This window comes from Lolium rigidum, chromosome 3, assembly GCF_022539505.1.
Source record: "Lolium rigidum isolate FL_2022 chromosome 3, APGP_CSIRO_Lrig_0.1, whole genome shotgun sequence".
Classification (NCBI taxonomy): Eukaryota; Viridiplantae; Streptophyta; class Magnoliopsida; order Poales; family Poaceae; genus Lolium; species Lolium rigidum.
Window position 1 is genome coordinate 394,311,461 of NC_061510.1, and position 13,171 is coordinate 394,324,631.

General features: G+C 45.6%; 2 protein-coding genes and 1 non-coding gene across 3 annotated transcripts; 1 reads left to right on the plus strand and 2 right to left on the minus strand.

Moving 5' to 3' along the window:
• Positions 1-8,254: 8,254 nt before the first annotated feature.
• On the minus strand, positions 8,255-8,452 carry LOC124705100. Its single transcript, XR_007003942.1, has one exon. It is a non-coding gene; the product is annotated as a U2 spliceosomal RNA (small nuclear RNA).
• A 318-nt stretch (positions 8,453-8,770) lies between these two features.
• Positions 8,771-11,522, plus strand: LOC124700823 (PITH domain-containing protein At3g04780-like). Its single transcript, XM_047232891.1, has 7 exons — positions 8,771-8,961; positions 9,144-9,267; positions 9,961-10,009; positions 10,113-10,173; positions 10,306-10,352; positions 10,444-10,521; positions 11,223-11,522. Exons 1-7 carry the CDS (start codon positions 8,785-8,787, stop codon positions 11,269-11,271), a joined length of 585 nt encoding a protein of 194 aa, XP_047088847.1. The 5' UTR covers positions 8,771-8,784; the 3' UTR covers positions 11,272-11,522.
• A 434-nt stretch (positions 11,523-11,956) lies between these two features.
• LOC124700824 (protein LIFEGUARD 2-like) lies at positions 11,957-12,728 on the minus strand. Its single transcript, XM_047232892.1, has 2 exons — positions 12,539-12,728; positions 11,957-12,436 (listed from the first exon to the last, which is right to left on the minus strand). Exons 1-2 carry the CDS (start codon positions 12,726-12,728, stop codon positions 11,961-11,963), a joined length of 666 nt encoding a protein of 221 aa, XP_047088848.1. The 3' UTR covers positions 11,957-11,960.
• Between the last annotated feature and the right edge of the window lie 443 nt (positions 12,729-13,171).

A 13,171-nucleotide genomic window follows, 5' to 3' on the forward strand; every position in this document is an offset into this window, starting at 1 on the left:
AATGTCATACCCGCCAAAGGGTGAAGGCTGAACACCAAAGTCCCAGCAGGAAAGTTACAACCTTTACCCATTCCGAATGGAAATGGGAGGAGATAGGAATGGATTTCATCACCGGACTACCCATGACCAATAAAAAGAAGGACATGATATGGGTAATTGTGGACCGGTTGACGAAAAGTGCACACTTCTTAGCGGTAAACCAGCAAGATAAAGGAGAGAAACTCATCGATCTTTACATCAAAGAGATCGTGAGTAAACATGGAGTGCCCAAGAAGATCGTGTCGGATCGAGGATCCGTATTCACGTCAGCATTTTGGAAGCAATTACATGAAGCTTTAGGATCCAAGTTGGATTATAGTACCGCCTATCATCCTCAGACAGGTGGACAAACGGAGAGAACTAACCAGATTTTAGAAGATATGCTTAGGGCTTGTGCTCTAGACTTCGGAGGATCATGGGAAGAGCACTTACCACTAGCAGAGTTTTCATACAATAACAGCTATCAAAGCAGCATTAAGATGGCATCGTTTGAAGCTCTGTATGGAAGAAAGTGTAGATCACCGATATGTTGGTATGAAGCTGGAGCAAGCAAAGAGTTCAACCCTGATTATGTCAAGGAAAAGCAACAAATCATTGACATCATCAGAGATAGGCTTAAAATAGCCCAGAGCCGACAGAAGAGTTACGCCGATCAAAAGAGAAGAACATGGGAGCCAAGAGTTGGAGACATGGTATATCTTAAGGTGAGCCCGATGAAAGGACTCCAGAGGTTTGGAGTAAAAGGAAAACTCAGCCCTAGATACATCGGACCTTTCAAGATACTGAGTCAGAACCGAGGATTAGCCTTTGAATTGGATCTACCGGGAAGGCTAGCACAAGTTCACAATGTATTCCATGTGTCTCAACTCGAGAAATGCTTAAAGACCCCGGATGAGCCAATATCACATGCTGAGCTCGAGTTACAACCAGATTTGACTTACATCGAGAAACCAGCCAAGATTCTCGAAGAAAGCTGGAAACAACTCGGAAATAAAGCTATTAAATACCGCAAGATACAATGGAAGCATCATCCCGAGAGGGAAGCCACCTGGGAAAAGGAAGAAGACTCGAGGAAAACATACCCCGAACCTGTTCGGTATTACAACCACAACTTCGGGACGAAGTTTTCTTTAAGGGGGAAAGGCTGTAATGTCCCAGGTTTAGAGACGATCGAGGGGTAGATTTTAGAAAGGGATGTGCATTGCATTGTAATTTACGGGGAAATTTCGCGCTTTTAAACAAAAACTCGCATCGAAGGGGGACAAGTTTCTCTCTCGACACCTTACGGAGTTAGGGTTTCGAGAGTGCGACAAACTTGCTCTTATCTAACTAAACTAGGGTTTTGAGAAGAGAGGGGAGAGTTTGCATCACAACTTAAGTTGTATGATTGAATTCAAACCTAAGTTGAATTTGAATTTCAAATTCAAACATCAAATAAATATCTCATAAATTCAATTGTGAGGAAATTCATTAAGTAAATTATAAATAATAAACAATATGAACAATTAAAATAAAGTAAAGCTCATTAGAGAAAACTTTGAGCTTTATTGATAATCACACATTATACATTGTCAATTACAATATTCAGAATTGAAATAAAGGAATTATTACAACACATTACACAAATTGGGATAAATAGAAAAAGAAGATAAAAGAAAAGTACAAGTATGAATCTATCCTAAATACTACAATGTGAATATCATCTAATCTTGAGCTTGAAGATCATCTTGTCCATTTGATCATCATTTTGAACCCGCACATAAACACAACAAACACAAGTTATGCCAAGTGGCATAGCCACTTGCAAGTTAGAAATAAAATGAAAGTTGAGAGGATATGACCAAAGCTGCCGAGCTGATCCTCTCACGACCAAGTGCAAAGTATCGAGAACACACACACACACACACACAGGCAGCTCACACCGCATGTGTGCATGCTCACCAGAGACACTCACACAGGGGGAGTCACCAACACATGCCAGTGCTAAGCCGTCGAGCAGGGAAGCAAAGGCCAGCCATATATAAGCTTTTCACAGCCAAAACCCTAGCTATTTGCTTCATCCATCGACAAGCAACAGGGTAAGTCACCAAGAACACCAAGAACAGCTAGAACAAGGAGAACAGCCAGTGCTGTTCAACCTGTCCAAACTCACCACTGAACCAAACCAAGAATCACAAGCCACAAGGAGGAGCAGGGCAAGTCAAGCAAATCACCAGAAGCAAAACCTCTACACCAACACACTATTTCTAGGAGCTGGAGTGAGGTATACCAAGCATCATGGACAAACCAGATGGTTTTGTTCATATATAAGCATATGCATCAAGCACACATGATCAACAGGGTGTGATACCCAAGATTGTGTCATCATCTGGTTATTAAACCCTATGGTGCAAGTAAGAGCAGAAAGGCCACTGGTCAATCATCAAAAGGGAACAACAGATATGACAATAATTGCATAACTGAAGAAATCCAGCAAGAGATGAGTGCATAAGTCAGCCCAGTTACACACACTTAGCACCTACAGCTAATTGACCATCAGACCTAGACAGAATACTATCTGTTTGATTTCAACATCAAGAGCCACTGGCAATCCAATAAATGGATCACCCAGAAAACAATTGGTAAGCAACAGCAAGCCAACAAATAGGGGAGCTACCCTAGGGCAGCACATGATTACTGCCAGGGTCACCTCAAACCCTAGATCAACCACACCAACAAGCCAAATACATATATCATCACCCTGATTGGGTTCAAAGAAGGGCTAGGGTTCCCAACCACTGTGGGCATCCATCTAGCCTAATCCAACCAATTATGATGATCATCACTGTATAGTTCACATCAATTATCCACTTCATCAATTAAAGCAACATAGATAATTGAGATTAACAAGTAAATCATAAAACAGACACATGCTAATGATCCAGTGGATCACTGCAAGTATCAGCTGATGCTTGAGCAAGCACTTGCACTGATCTGTGTCACACAGACACTAGGAAAAGCCTCAGTAAGGTTGGAATAGCAGTCCAGTATCAAGCATCTGATGATCAATTGATCATCAGGGCTTGACAGAGCATGAAAATACATGCTAGAGCCAAGCCTAGCATCAACCATAGATCATATGAATTAAACAGTCACAGATCATGAACAATTGCATCACAGACAAGCAAATACATGATTTACAATTGTAACCGAAGCACACCAACAAGATGTGGAGTTAATTAGCCAATGCACAAACTAAACAGAGCCTTACAGTGAAGCAAATCCTAAGAGCACTACAGAGATAGCATTGGTTCTTGCAAATTTACAAGAATTTACACACAACCATCTAGCCAGGGCAAGATAACTGAATACACTTGATAGCCTAACAAGAGTAGTAACAAGAACAGAGGCACAGAGAGAGATTCAAGCTAGAAATGCATAGCAGCAGAGCTACACATGGCAACATCACAAGCAGTGGTATGGCCATTGAAGCCATGGCCGGGACTAGCAGGTTACACGAGCAGAAGATAGCAAGCAAGCACCACAACAAGACCAGTCACACAGCATAGCAGCATGCGCACAAGCTAGCAAGCCGCAGCAGCGTATCGGCACGGCCAACATCTCCACATGGGGGATGAGGCCAGTGGTCGAGCCAGACGAAAAGAAGAAGAGAACAGGAGAGGAGGATGAACTAGCAGTAGAGAAGGAAGAAGGAAGAGGATGGCGGCGCACATACCTGGAGTGGAGCACCATAGCGTGCCACGGCGGCACGGCGGCACGGGCCACCACGGCAGCGCCAAGCCGCGCCTGGCCTGACGTCGCCGAGCGCGAGCGCCCAAGACCGCCACGGCACCGGGAGCATCGGCGGCGAGGAGATCGCCATGGATCCCAACGGCGAGTCGAGCGAGAGGCGACGAGGGCGAGCGAACAAGGACGCCAGCGTCAGATCGACGCGTACCACCGTGTCCGCCGTCGAAAGGCGGATCAGATCCACTTGATCTCGCCGGCGGCGACCGCCGGAGTTGGTCGGATTAATTCGGCGACGGCGGCGACCACGGATCGCCAGAGCGACGGGAGAGGGATAGGGTTTAGTCGCGCGTGAGAGGAAGAGAGGGGAATGGAGCTGGTCGAGCCGGACCGGGCCGGTCGGTTCGATCTAACCGCTGGGCCACCACGACAGGTGGGCCCGGGGGCATTATAGTCATTTCACAAAATGAATTAAAACGAAACTTTGAAATTACATAAGAAATGTTTAAAAGCTCTAAAAAAATAATTAAAAATATGAAAATAGATCAGCATAAAATTCTCTATCATAATAAAATACAAAAGATAATTTTTGAAGACAATTAAGAATAAGTCTTCATTTGATGATTTAAATAATCATTTCAATCACACATAAAATTTTCAATAATAAAAATAAGTCCATTAATGAATTAGGACTTCAAAAACACCTTGACAACATTTCAAGGTTGTATTTACACTAAATATAGTATCTCCAAATTATTCTTAGTAATAACTTCTTACATGAAATAATAACGACATCGGAAGGGGGGAAAACAAACCCTAAAACTGGAACCATGCATAATTGCTTCTTTAACCATTGCCCTTATCGGACAATGATGATATTTTTCAGAGACAGAGGACAAGGGTCAGTCCACACCTTCCAACTGCAAAACTTTGCAGTGTTCAGGCAAGTTCATCACTTGCTCATGTCATTCGAGTATTTCTATCAAATTACTTGCAAAGTATTATGGTTATCACTATTGCATAAAAACCAAAACCACTACTTTCATAACTATGAATATGACTATGTGGTGGGCAATGGAACCATGGATTGTGTTGATATGGTGGAGGTTCCATTGCAAGGGTTAATATCCATCTAGGATTAAACAACAAATGTCGCCAGTGATTCTTGTGCCGTAATAACCGTGTTAGCCATAAGATCCGGAGTGGGACGGAGTAGTCAAAAGTGTTTCCACCTCTCGTTCATCAACGGATGCGCTTACCGTAGCAGTTCTGTCTTGCGGAGCAACTTGAGGGTGGGGAGCCCCTTCTAATTCCCCACGGTATAGCAGAGCTTACCGTAGCGGTTGCGGCTTGCGGAACAACTTGAGGGTGGGGATCCCCTTCTAATTCCCCACGGTAATGTGGTCTATGATGGGTTGCAGCTACCGGCGAAGGAGTTTGGTTAACGAGTCCCAAGCTCGTTGTCGTGGTCGGGGTCCATCCTTAATTGGTGTAAGAGGACCGACGAGGACCCAGGGTCGGGGTATGCAACAAAGGGTGGGTGTTCGAGGTAGCGGAGGAACATGATTGGCTAGACCTTATACCGGGCCTCACACCGAAGGAAGTGTGGACGGGAAAGCTGCCCGGTTGGCACCAAGGTTAAGATCTCTTATGGGTAAAGCAACACACCTCTGCAGAGTGTAAAGAACTGTGACCTGTCACTCCCTGTTCCGGGATAAGGAACTGCGAACGCGGCCGGAAAGGAGCTCCATGAAGTTCTAGTAAACCGGTGAAGGCTGATGGACATAGCTCTTTGGAATAAAAGCAATCTCTTGAAGAAATGTTTACCAAAACTTGCATTGGTATTAGACTTTCTGGTCTAATATTGTAGATAGTGCATTAAACACCTCTTATCTATAATGAACTTGTTGAGTACGCTCGTACTCATACCACTCTTAAATTCCATGCTTAGATTGTCTGAATCATCTGGAGGAGGACTACGACAACAATGAAGGAGCCGAGATCATCGGCTATGAAGAACCAGACCTCTCTGGAGGTATTGAGGGCGTAGACTACCTCATCTTCTACGGAATCGGGGAGGCTTCCGGAGGAGATCAAGCCTAGAGACATCCAGTAGTAGTAGTAACCGAGCAGCCCGAACTCTTAGTATTTAGCTGCTCGAGGCAATAAATGTATAGTTTAATGAGACTCTTATGTTGTAAGCTAAGTTGGGTTCACCTCGAACCCAGGAGTATCCCTCTTAGGACCCAAGAGGAGCTCCACGACAATATATGTTTGATGCTTGTAATAATAAGTGAATGAGTTATGGACCCTGCTATGTTCTGTTGTACTACTCTGAGGGATGTAATATTTGCGGAATGGTACTTCGTGAATGTTATATCAACGACTGGCATACTACAACATGCAGTGGTATGCTGGGTCACCACACCATTCTTCTTCTTCTCCAACACCGGCTAGCCACCATGAGCAACATCTTGTTGCCATCGGACACCGACGATGAGGGGAAGCTGCCAGGATGGCGGCATTGGTGGGATAGGGCTGCCACGCCCAACAACCCTAACTCCCCGCCGACGGAGGGAGAGGAGGAGGGGGCACCGTTGGCCCCGACGGCCAGGACGAGGAGGAGGACTCCGACACAAGGTGGGCACGACTGGAGGCGCTGGAGGCGGCGGGCGACGCGGCGGCGGCAAGGAAGGAGGAAACGGCCTAGGCGCGGGCGGAGGCTCGTCGTCTATTCACCGACGACGAGAAAGACCGAGACGAGAGCATTATGTTGATTAGGATCTGGCAGATAAGCCGTGTTGCTAATAAATTCCCGCGTAACCACTCGTTGGAGGTAAACTCAAGCTCGTTGGACGCGTCGACCGGCAGTACCTCTTCGGAGGAGGTGACGAGCAAGAGGCGCGTCCGTGAGGATGACGAGGCAGGCCTTCTAACAAGAAGGCCAAGAATTAGTTAGTTTAGAATTTATTTATTTTCGCGTTTGTTCTCCTAGTTTGTATCTTAAATTTGTTTGAACTTGTTCGATTCGACAAAGTATGACATGATCAATTGAACTTGTTTTCACGTTTGTTCCCCAATAATTAGTTAGTTTCTCCAAAATGCGTCGGACCGCTGGAGTTGCCTCCCGACGCAAACGGATAATTTGCGTCTAGCGGTCATTTTCCATCCGCGAGGCGACGCAAACAGACCAATGATGGAGCCACGTTGTGGCTGTGTTAGTCGCTTGACTACACAGGTTTTTGCAAGTCCAAGAGCCCCGGCTATGTATACCCACTGCTAAACACTAAAAACTCAAGAAAGATCACGCGACCATGCCCACTTGTTATGTGCTATGAGTATTATTTATGTGAGCTAGCAAAACGAACGTAGGAGGCACTAGTAATTGCCCATGATTCAACAAGATGCGTATCCCTCTCTCTTCCATTTCAGCAGGCTTCCTGTAATTACGTGTAGACTGTAAATCTCCAATATACTAGCTTCTAAACTTCCAATTCGTCTGATTTAAAATCCCCAAATTAATCTGCAAGCCTAATTGATCGTGACGCTGTGGGAATGAGCAGGTTGACGCTCTGGTTCTACTAGCTCCGTTTCGATGAATACGGCACACACGTATTTCAACATAAACTTTGACCAACAAATTGAGCAATAAAATTTTGATTATATTTGATGTAATTAGTATCGTTGTATTCGTATAGAAAAATACTTTTTTACGATGCAAATTTTATACCAAAATATGATATATTTGAAATAATTCTTGGTTAAAGAAAAAACATGAAAAACGAGGATGCCTTATTAATTGTACCATTTTAGGGGCAGTACAAATCTAAGATTTCTCTTTCTTTTGTGATCTTGTTTTTTTTGTTCGCTTGTTCAGTTTGTGTACATAAGTGTGTTATGTCTTTACCGAAAAAATAAAAAAAATGTGTGTTATAAAAAAATCTTCACATTCTCAAAGCTTGACAACACAACTTTTGAATCCTGGCTCCACCACTGAAACAGACGCGCGTGGACAATTTAGACGTCTGAAATACATCGCCCTCTTGGAGATGCCTTTACATGGACCTAACCTAAAAGATGTAGACCTTTTACGCCCTGACAGCGGCACGAGCAAAGCGACAGCAAGTTCACTGCAACAACCATGTTGTACTATAACATCATGCAGGCGGCGGCAAGGCGAAGCTCGCCTATTTGTCTAGTACAATAGTGTTTATGTCAAACTGACAGGAAATTGCCATAGTGGCATGGGTTATAGGAGGGCATGCTTTAAACATAAATTCAGTAATTTTTGGTTATCTCACAATGGATATGAACGTGTGTTCTTCTTCAAACGGTAGAGCTGCAAGGTAGTGTGCCCAATCATTCAAGAACTGGAGGGGGAGCTGGGCCTCCTTCAGATTACATTACCAGGACCGAGCCATCATGAACGAAAGAACTACACTACAGAAGCCAAACCATCTCTCTACCAAAATTTCAGAATTAGATTTGGTTGGGGTGCGCCAGGCACCGGGCTGGAGTGCAACGCCCGAGCGACACTTGAGAGGCCCAGCAGCAAGCTACTGTTGTGGCCCCTCCCCCACAAAAAATAAATTTAATATCGTTGTGAGCCAATGGCCCACATATCAGATATTAAACTGATAAGAACAGATACTACACTTGATCTTAGCCAAAAGGCCGAGAAAGGTATGAGTTGCTAGCGTGCCCACCCCCTCCTTCTTATACCCTCGCCGCGCCCCGCTTCCCCCTTCGCTCGGCGAGGTGGGACTAAACTGACCAGCCGCTCCTCGCACCGCAGGAGAGACCGGCAGAGCGTCGAATGAAAACGGGCCTGGTTTTGGCAGGCCCAGTGGGCCTGGCCCATCACCGAGGGCGAGAGAACAGAGGCTTCCCGTTCCCGTATGGCCGTATCTACTGCTAGCAAGTCATCTCACGAGTCGAGAAGTCGAATCCGCAGCGCAGCGACCCTTCTCGACTCCGCTCCGGCCTTCCAGAATCCAGAAGCAGCTTCCGGGACCAGCTATGGCGACCGCCCCCGCGCCGACCACCGCCGCGCCGGCCCCTCCGGCGGCGGCCGCGGCCGCCCCGTCCGCCTCGGTGCCGCGCGGCCAGGTGGATCTGGTCGACTTCATCGACTGGACCGGCGTCGAGTGCCTCAACCAGGACCCCGCGCACCCCATCGCCAACGCCTTCAAGCAGGTACTGACGGACGTTCCCGCGATCTCCGTTCCGATCCGACGGATTTTAGATGCGCTCGCCTGATTTTTTTTGGTTCGGCGGTCTCTAGGGTTTCGTAGATTGTCTGTGGCACTGTGACACTTTCATCTGTATGCTGTTGCCGATTTCAGATGCGATTGTGTTCTGATGATTGCTGTTTTCAGGGCTACAGGGAGGACGACGGCCTGCACCTCGCCAGCGATTCCGACGAGCAGCTGCTCATCTACATCCCCTTCATGCAGGTTATCAAGCTGCATTCCGTGCTCTTCAAAGGCCCCGAGGAAGAAGGTGAGATTCCTAACTTGCTACTAGGTTGCTCGTAGATGGAACTGTGTGCTGTACTTGGTCCGTTAGGTCCGGGAAGGCTAGTAGTATATGTTAGAACCTCACTAGTATTTTTGACATTACTATCACCACTAGTGCTTGGCGAGATCCAAGTGGTGACCCTATTGTTCCAAGCATTACTGCTACATGAGACAAGAGGTCATTCATGGTGCTAGTGTGTGTCTGAAACATTGCTTGCTCACATATTTGCAACAGCCTGCTTGTTCAAATTATAGATTGTTTAGTTGCATATATGTCATGTGTTAATATTTCGAAAGTTTCCTGTGCATATATATAACTCACTTGCTGGATATCTCTACTCGTCAAAGTTCAAACAAAGCTGTACTTGGACCTATGTCAGCATTAAGCACTCTCATGGGTTATCTGCATGCTTTGGCTTTGTTTAATTTCTGGAAAGCGCAATAGTTGTTCTCTTTCAATGCTTTACAACAGTGTTGCTTGATATTGGCAACAACTGCTCTGCACACTAAACTACATGTTTCTCTGATACTGCTTTGTGTTCATGCTATTTTCCCCTCTACCTCCAACTGAGATATTTAGTTTCTGGTAGAATAGCCCCTTTATTAAACCACTTTCAGTACTTCTCTTGGGTCTTGATGTTTTCTCAAATAGTAATAACATATTCTGTCAACACAGGTCCCAAATCTGTGAAACTCTTCTCCAACAAAGAGCATATGGGTTTCAGGTACGCTACCTTTTAGTTTTAACTGAAACTCATTGATACCGACTTCTCAAAACCTATTGGCTTTTCCCTTAGGCCTGACATAAATTTGTTTACTTGATGGCAGCAATGTCAATGACTTTCCACCAAGTGACAGTGTTGACCTATCCTCCAGCCATTTACTAGAAGTATGTTCTTAACAAAATTCAGTCTTGTTTTTTCAGGCTCTTTCCTTGATTACCATGTAGCGTCATCAGTTGTTCCTGTTTTAGCTTATGCCTTGCCTCAAATTGATGAGCCCTTGCTATTCTTTTCTACAGAGCAAGCCTGTGACGCTAAAGTATGTGAAGTTCCAGAATGTTCGCAGGTATGTACCGCTACCTCTAGCACGCGTGGAACAGGGATTTTGTTAGTGTTATCCTATCCTATTCTTATAACCTCTTTTTTTCCCATTCCAGCTTGACTATGTTTATTGAAGACAATCAAAGCGGAGCTGACATCACACAAATTCAGAAGATTGCGCTTTATGGAACAACGTAAGTTATATTAGCTCTTGGTTCCTAATTTGCAGCTGGCGCACATATTGTATTGCTCTTTTAGTTGGATTGCTCAGAATATGGGAGGTTTATGATTCAGTGAAGATAAAAATAGTTGGTCATCATTTCTGAAGTAGGAGTGACTATAGATCTAGAACATCATGGTGCGATACTAAATTCAGAATTACTGGAAGGGAGAGTCAAATTACATATTGAGCTAGTTTTTTCAGGTTGTTTAGTTTGTGAGCATTAGTGTTGGACAATAATCATGTCAATTGGATTTGGAACCTGTAATCGATTTTTGTGCTGCAACTCCTTGCTATTGAACATACTATGCATATGTTGGTTCTGTTCTGTCAAGACAATAGATCCTAGTTATGCAATGAGCATCCGTAGTTTCCTAACATTGAAGCTGCACAACAATCTATTTATATTTTATTATACCTTTTAGTAACATAATAGGATGCATTCTAGAAAAAAAAAATTGAATGGTGAAAGCAATTATCTTACCAGGTGTGAACTTAATGTGCAAGAATTGTGATATAATTTGTAAAAAAAAGTATGTTCTTATTTCCAGCATCTGAGTGTACATCAAAATTTCACCTCATAGATATTGCAGACTGAAATGTCCCCTCCTAGAGAACACTTCTGATGGAAATCCATCGTTACCTGTGATTGATGTGCTAAATTGTGTTTTGCAGCGTGGACACAACAAACATGAAGGACCTGAAGAAGATAGAAGAGCATTAAGCAGTCCCATCTAAGTTAGTGTGTTCCAGTGGGTGTAAACAGTTAACTGTTGGGAAAACTTGTGGTTGATCCTGGCAACTTTATGCCCCATTTTAAACGTGTGGTATTTAAGGGCTTCATGTCTCTCGGTCTATGCTAGAGCGATTGCCTGTTGGCCTCGTGCAGGCTGCAATTTCAAGTTGGGCTTGTGTCACAAATGAAACGATGTTCCCTCTTCAGAAAATTCATATTCATCTTCTTTTGCCGGGGAATTTGTTGTTTTCAATTTGCTTTGGTCTTGTCTTTGTTCATATTGCCTTAAGTGAAAATGTGCTGAGGCCATAACTGGATTGCCAATGTTTCTCTGTAAATCTCCAGCCATGCAGAACACATAATGTTACACGAGAATGAGAATCCATATATAATCGATCCAGTTTAGCTTACATGTGGCAGAATAGCGATGATGTATTGCTGCTTATCAATCATATTCATCTGATGATCATCTCCTGGGAGTTGGTCGTTTTCGATTATGTATCTTTTTTTCATGTTGCCTTGATGACGTGAAATGATAACTCGATTGGCAATATTTTCTGTTAATCAGAGAGCACGTCAGGTTACATCAGAATCTACGTATGATCAAATCTAGTTTAGCATACATGGCGCAGAAGGGGGATGACAATCATTTCTGCCTGGTTTGTACGATCGATCCATCAGTCGGCGCCTTCGAGTGCGATGAGGATCGCCTTGAAGAGGTTGATGATGTCGAGGTAGAGCGTGATGGAGGCGGCGACATACTCGTCGTAGGTGTATCTCTTGATGAGGTTGTCGGTGTCGTAGATGATGAAGGCCGAGAAGACGAGCGACGCGATGCAGCCGTACACCAGCGCCGCCGTCTTGCCCAAGGGGAACAGCACCATGAGGAGCGCGTAGATGAAGAGGATGAGGCAGGCGGCGAAGAGGAACGGCCCCAGGAACTCGAAGTCGTGCCCGCGCTTGGCCGCCCAGAAGGTGTAGGCGGTGAGCCCGGCGACGACGACGAGCGTCATGGCCGCCGCCTCGAAGATGATCGGCCCTCGCTTGGTGAGGCATCCCAGCCCCACGGAGGCGCTGATGCAGACGGTGAAGATGAACAGGAACACCAGGTTGATCGGGTGCTTCTGCCGGAAGTACACCATCGGCAGCATCACTGCACATCATCATAAGCAACGGCATCGATCAATGGCGAGCTAGAACGCGGCCGGCATTGTTCGTGTCATGGTGAAGCTAAGCTAGCTATGTGCGTGCGTACCGAGGAGGGGGGAGATGAGGATGAGGATGAAGGCGACGAGCGCGGCGGGGGTCTGGGAGAGGAAGAAGTTCCTCACGGCCGGGGTGAGGTACATGGCGCCGGCGACGGCCACCGTGACGAGCATCTGCAGCGACACGATGACGTAGACCTTCCGGATGAAGGCCCACCGGAGCTCCGGCGTCTCGATCATGTAGCCGTCGTGCTCCGCCGGGTAGGCTGCCTCCACGTCGTGGTGGTGGTGGTGGTGGTGGTGCTTATCGTGCTTGCCCATGCCCGGCTACGTACCTCCGGCGCCTCGCTTCTCCAAGCTCGAGGATTGCTCGTGGCGTCCTCGCGAATGGTAGATAGGCTGCGCGAGCCATGGGCGACAATTCTTTTTAGAGGTCATGGCCGATTGTCGGCTATGCATGCCTTCCTCTATTCTTGGCTGGTTGCTCGAAACAACGATTTCCTCGTGTCTCCTTTCGAGTCTCCAGCATCTTCCTGATCGCCATCGACAGACAAAATGAAGTTTAGACGTGAATTTCACTAAATTTAGTATCGAGAAACATGAATTTCACTGAATTGTTATTGGATGCGCCACATACGCTTAAAGTTTTAACATGAGCGCCAAAACGTTTAAAACCTTTTTTT

Coding starts and splice junctions, on each gene's coding strand:
- LOC124700824 (XM_047232892.1), bottom strand. CDS start 12,728: ATGATCGAGACGCCGGAGCTCCGGTGGGCCTTCATCCGGAAGGTCTAC. Junction 12,437..12,538: donor CCTCATCTCCCCCCTCCTCG/GTACGCACGCAC, acceptor GATGATGTGCAG/TGATGCTGCCGATGGTGTAC.
- LOC124700823 (XM_047232891.1), top strand. CDS start 8,785: ATGGCGACCGCCCCCGCGCCGACCACCGCCGCGCCGGCCCCTCCGGCG. Junction 9,268..9,960: donor CAAAGGCCCCGAGGAAGAAG/GTGAGATTCCTA, acceptor CTGTCAACACAG/GTCCCAAATCTGTGAAACTC. Junction 10,522..11,222: donor ATTGCGCTTTATGGAACAAC/GTAAGTTATATT, acceptor TGTGTTTTGCAG/CGTGGACACAACAAACATGA.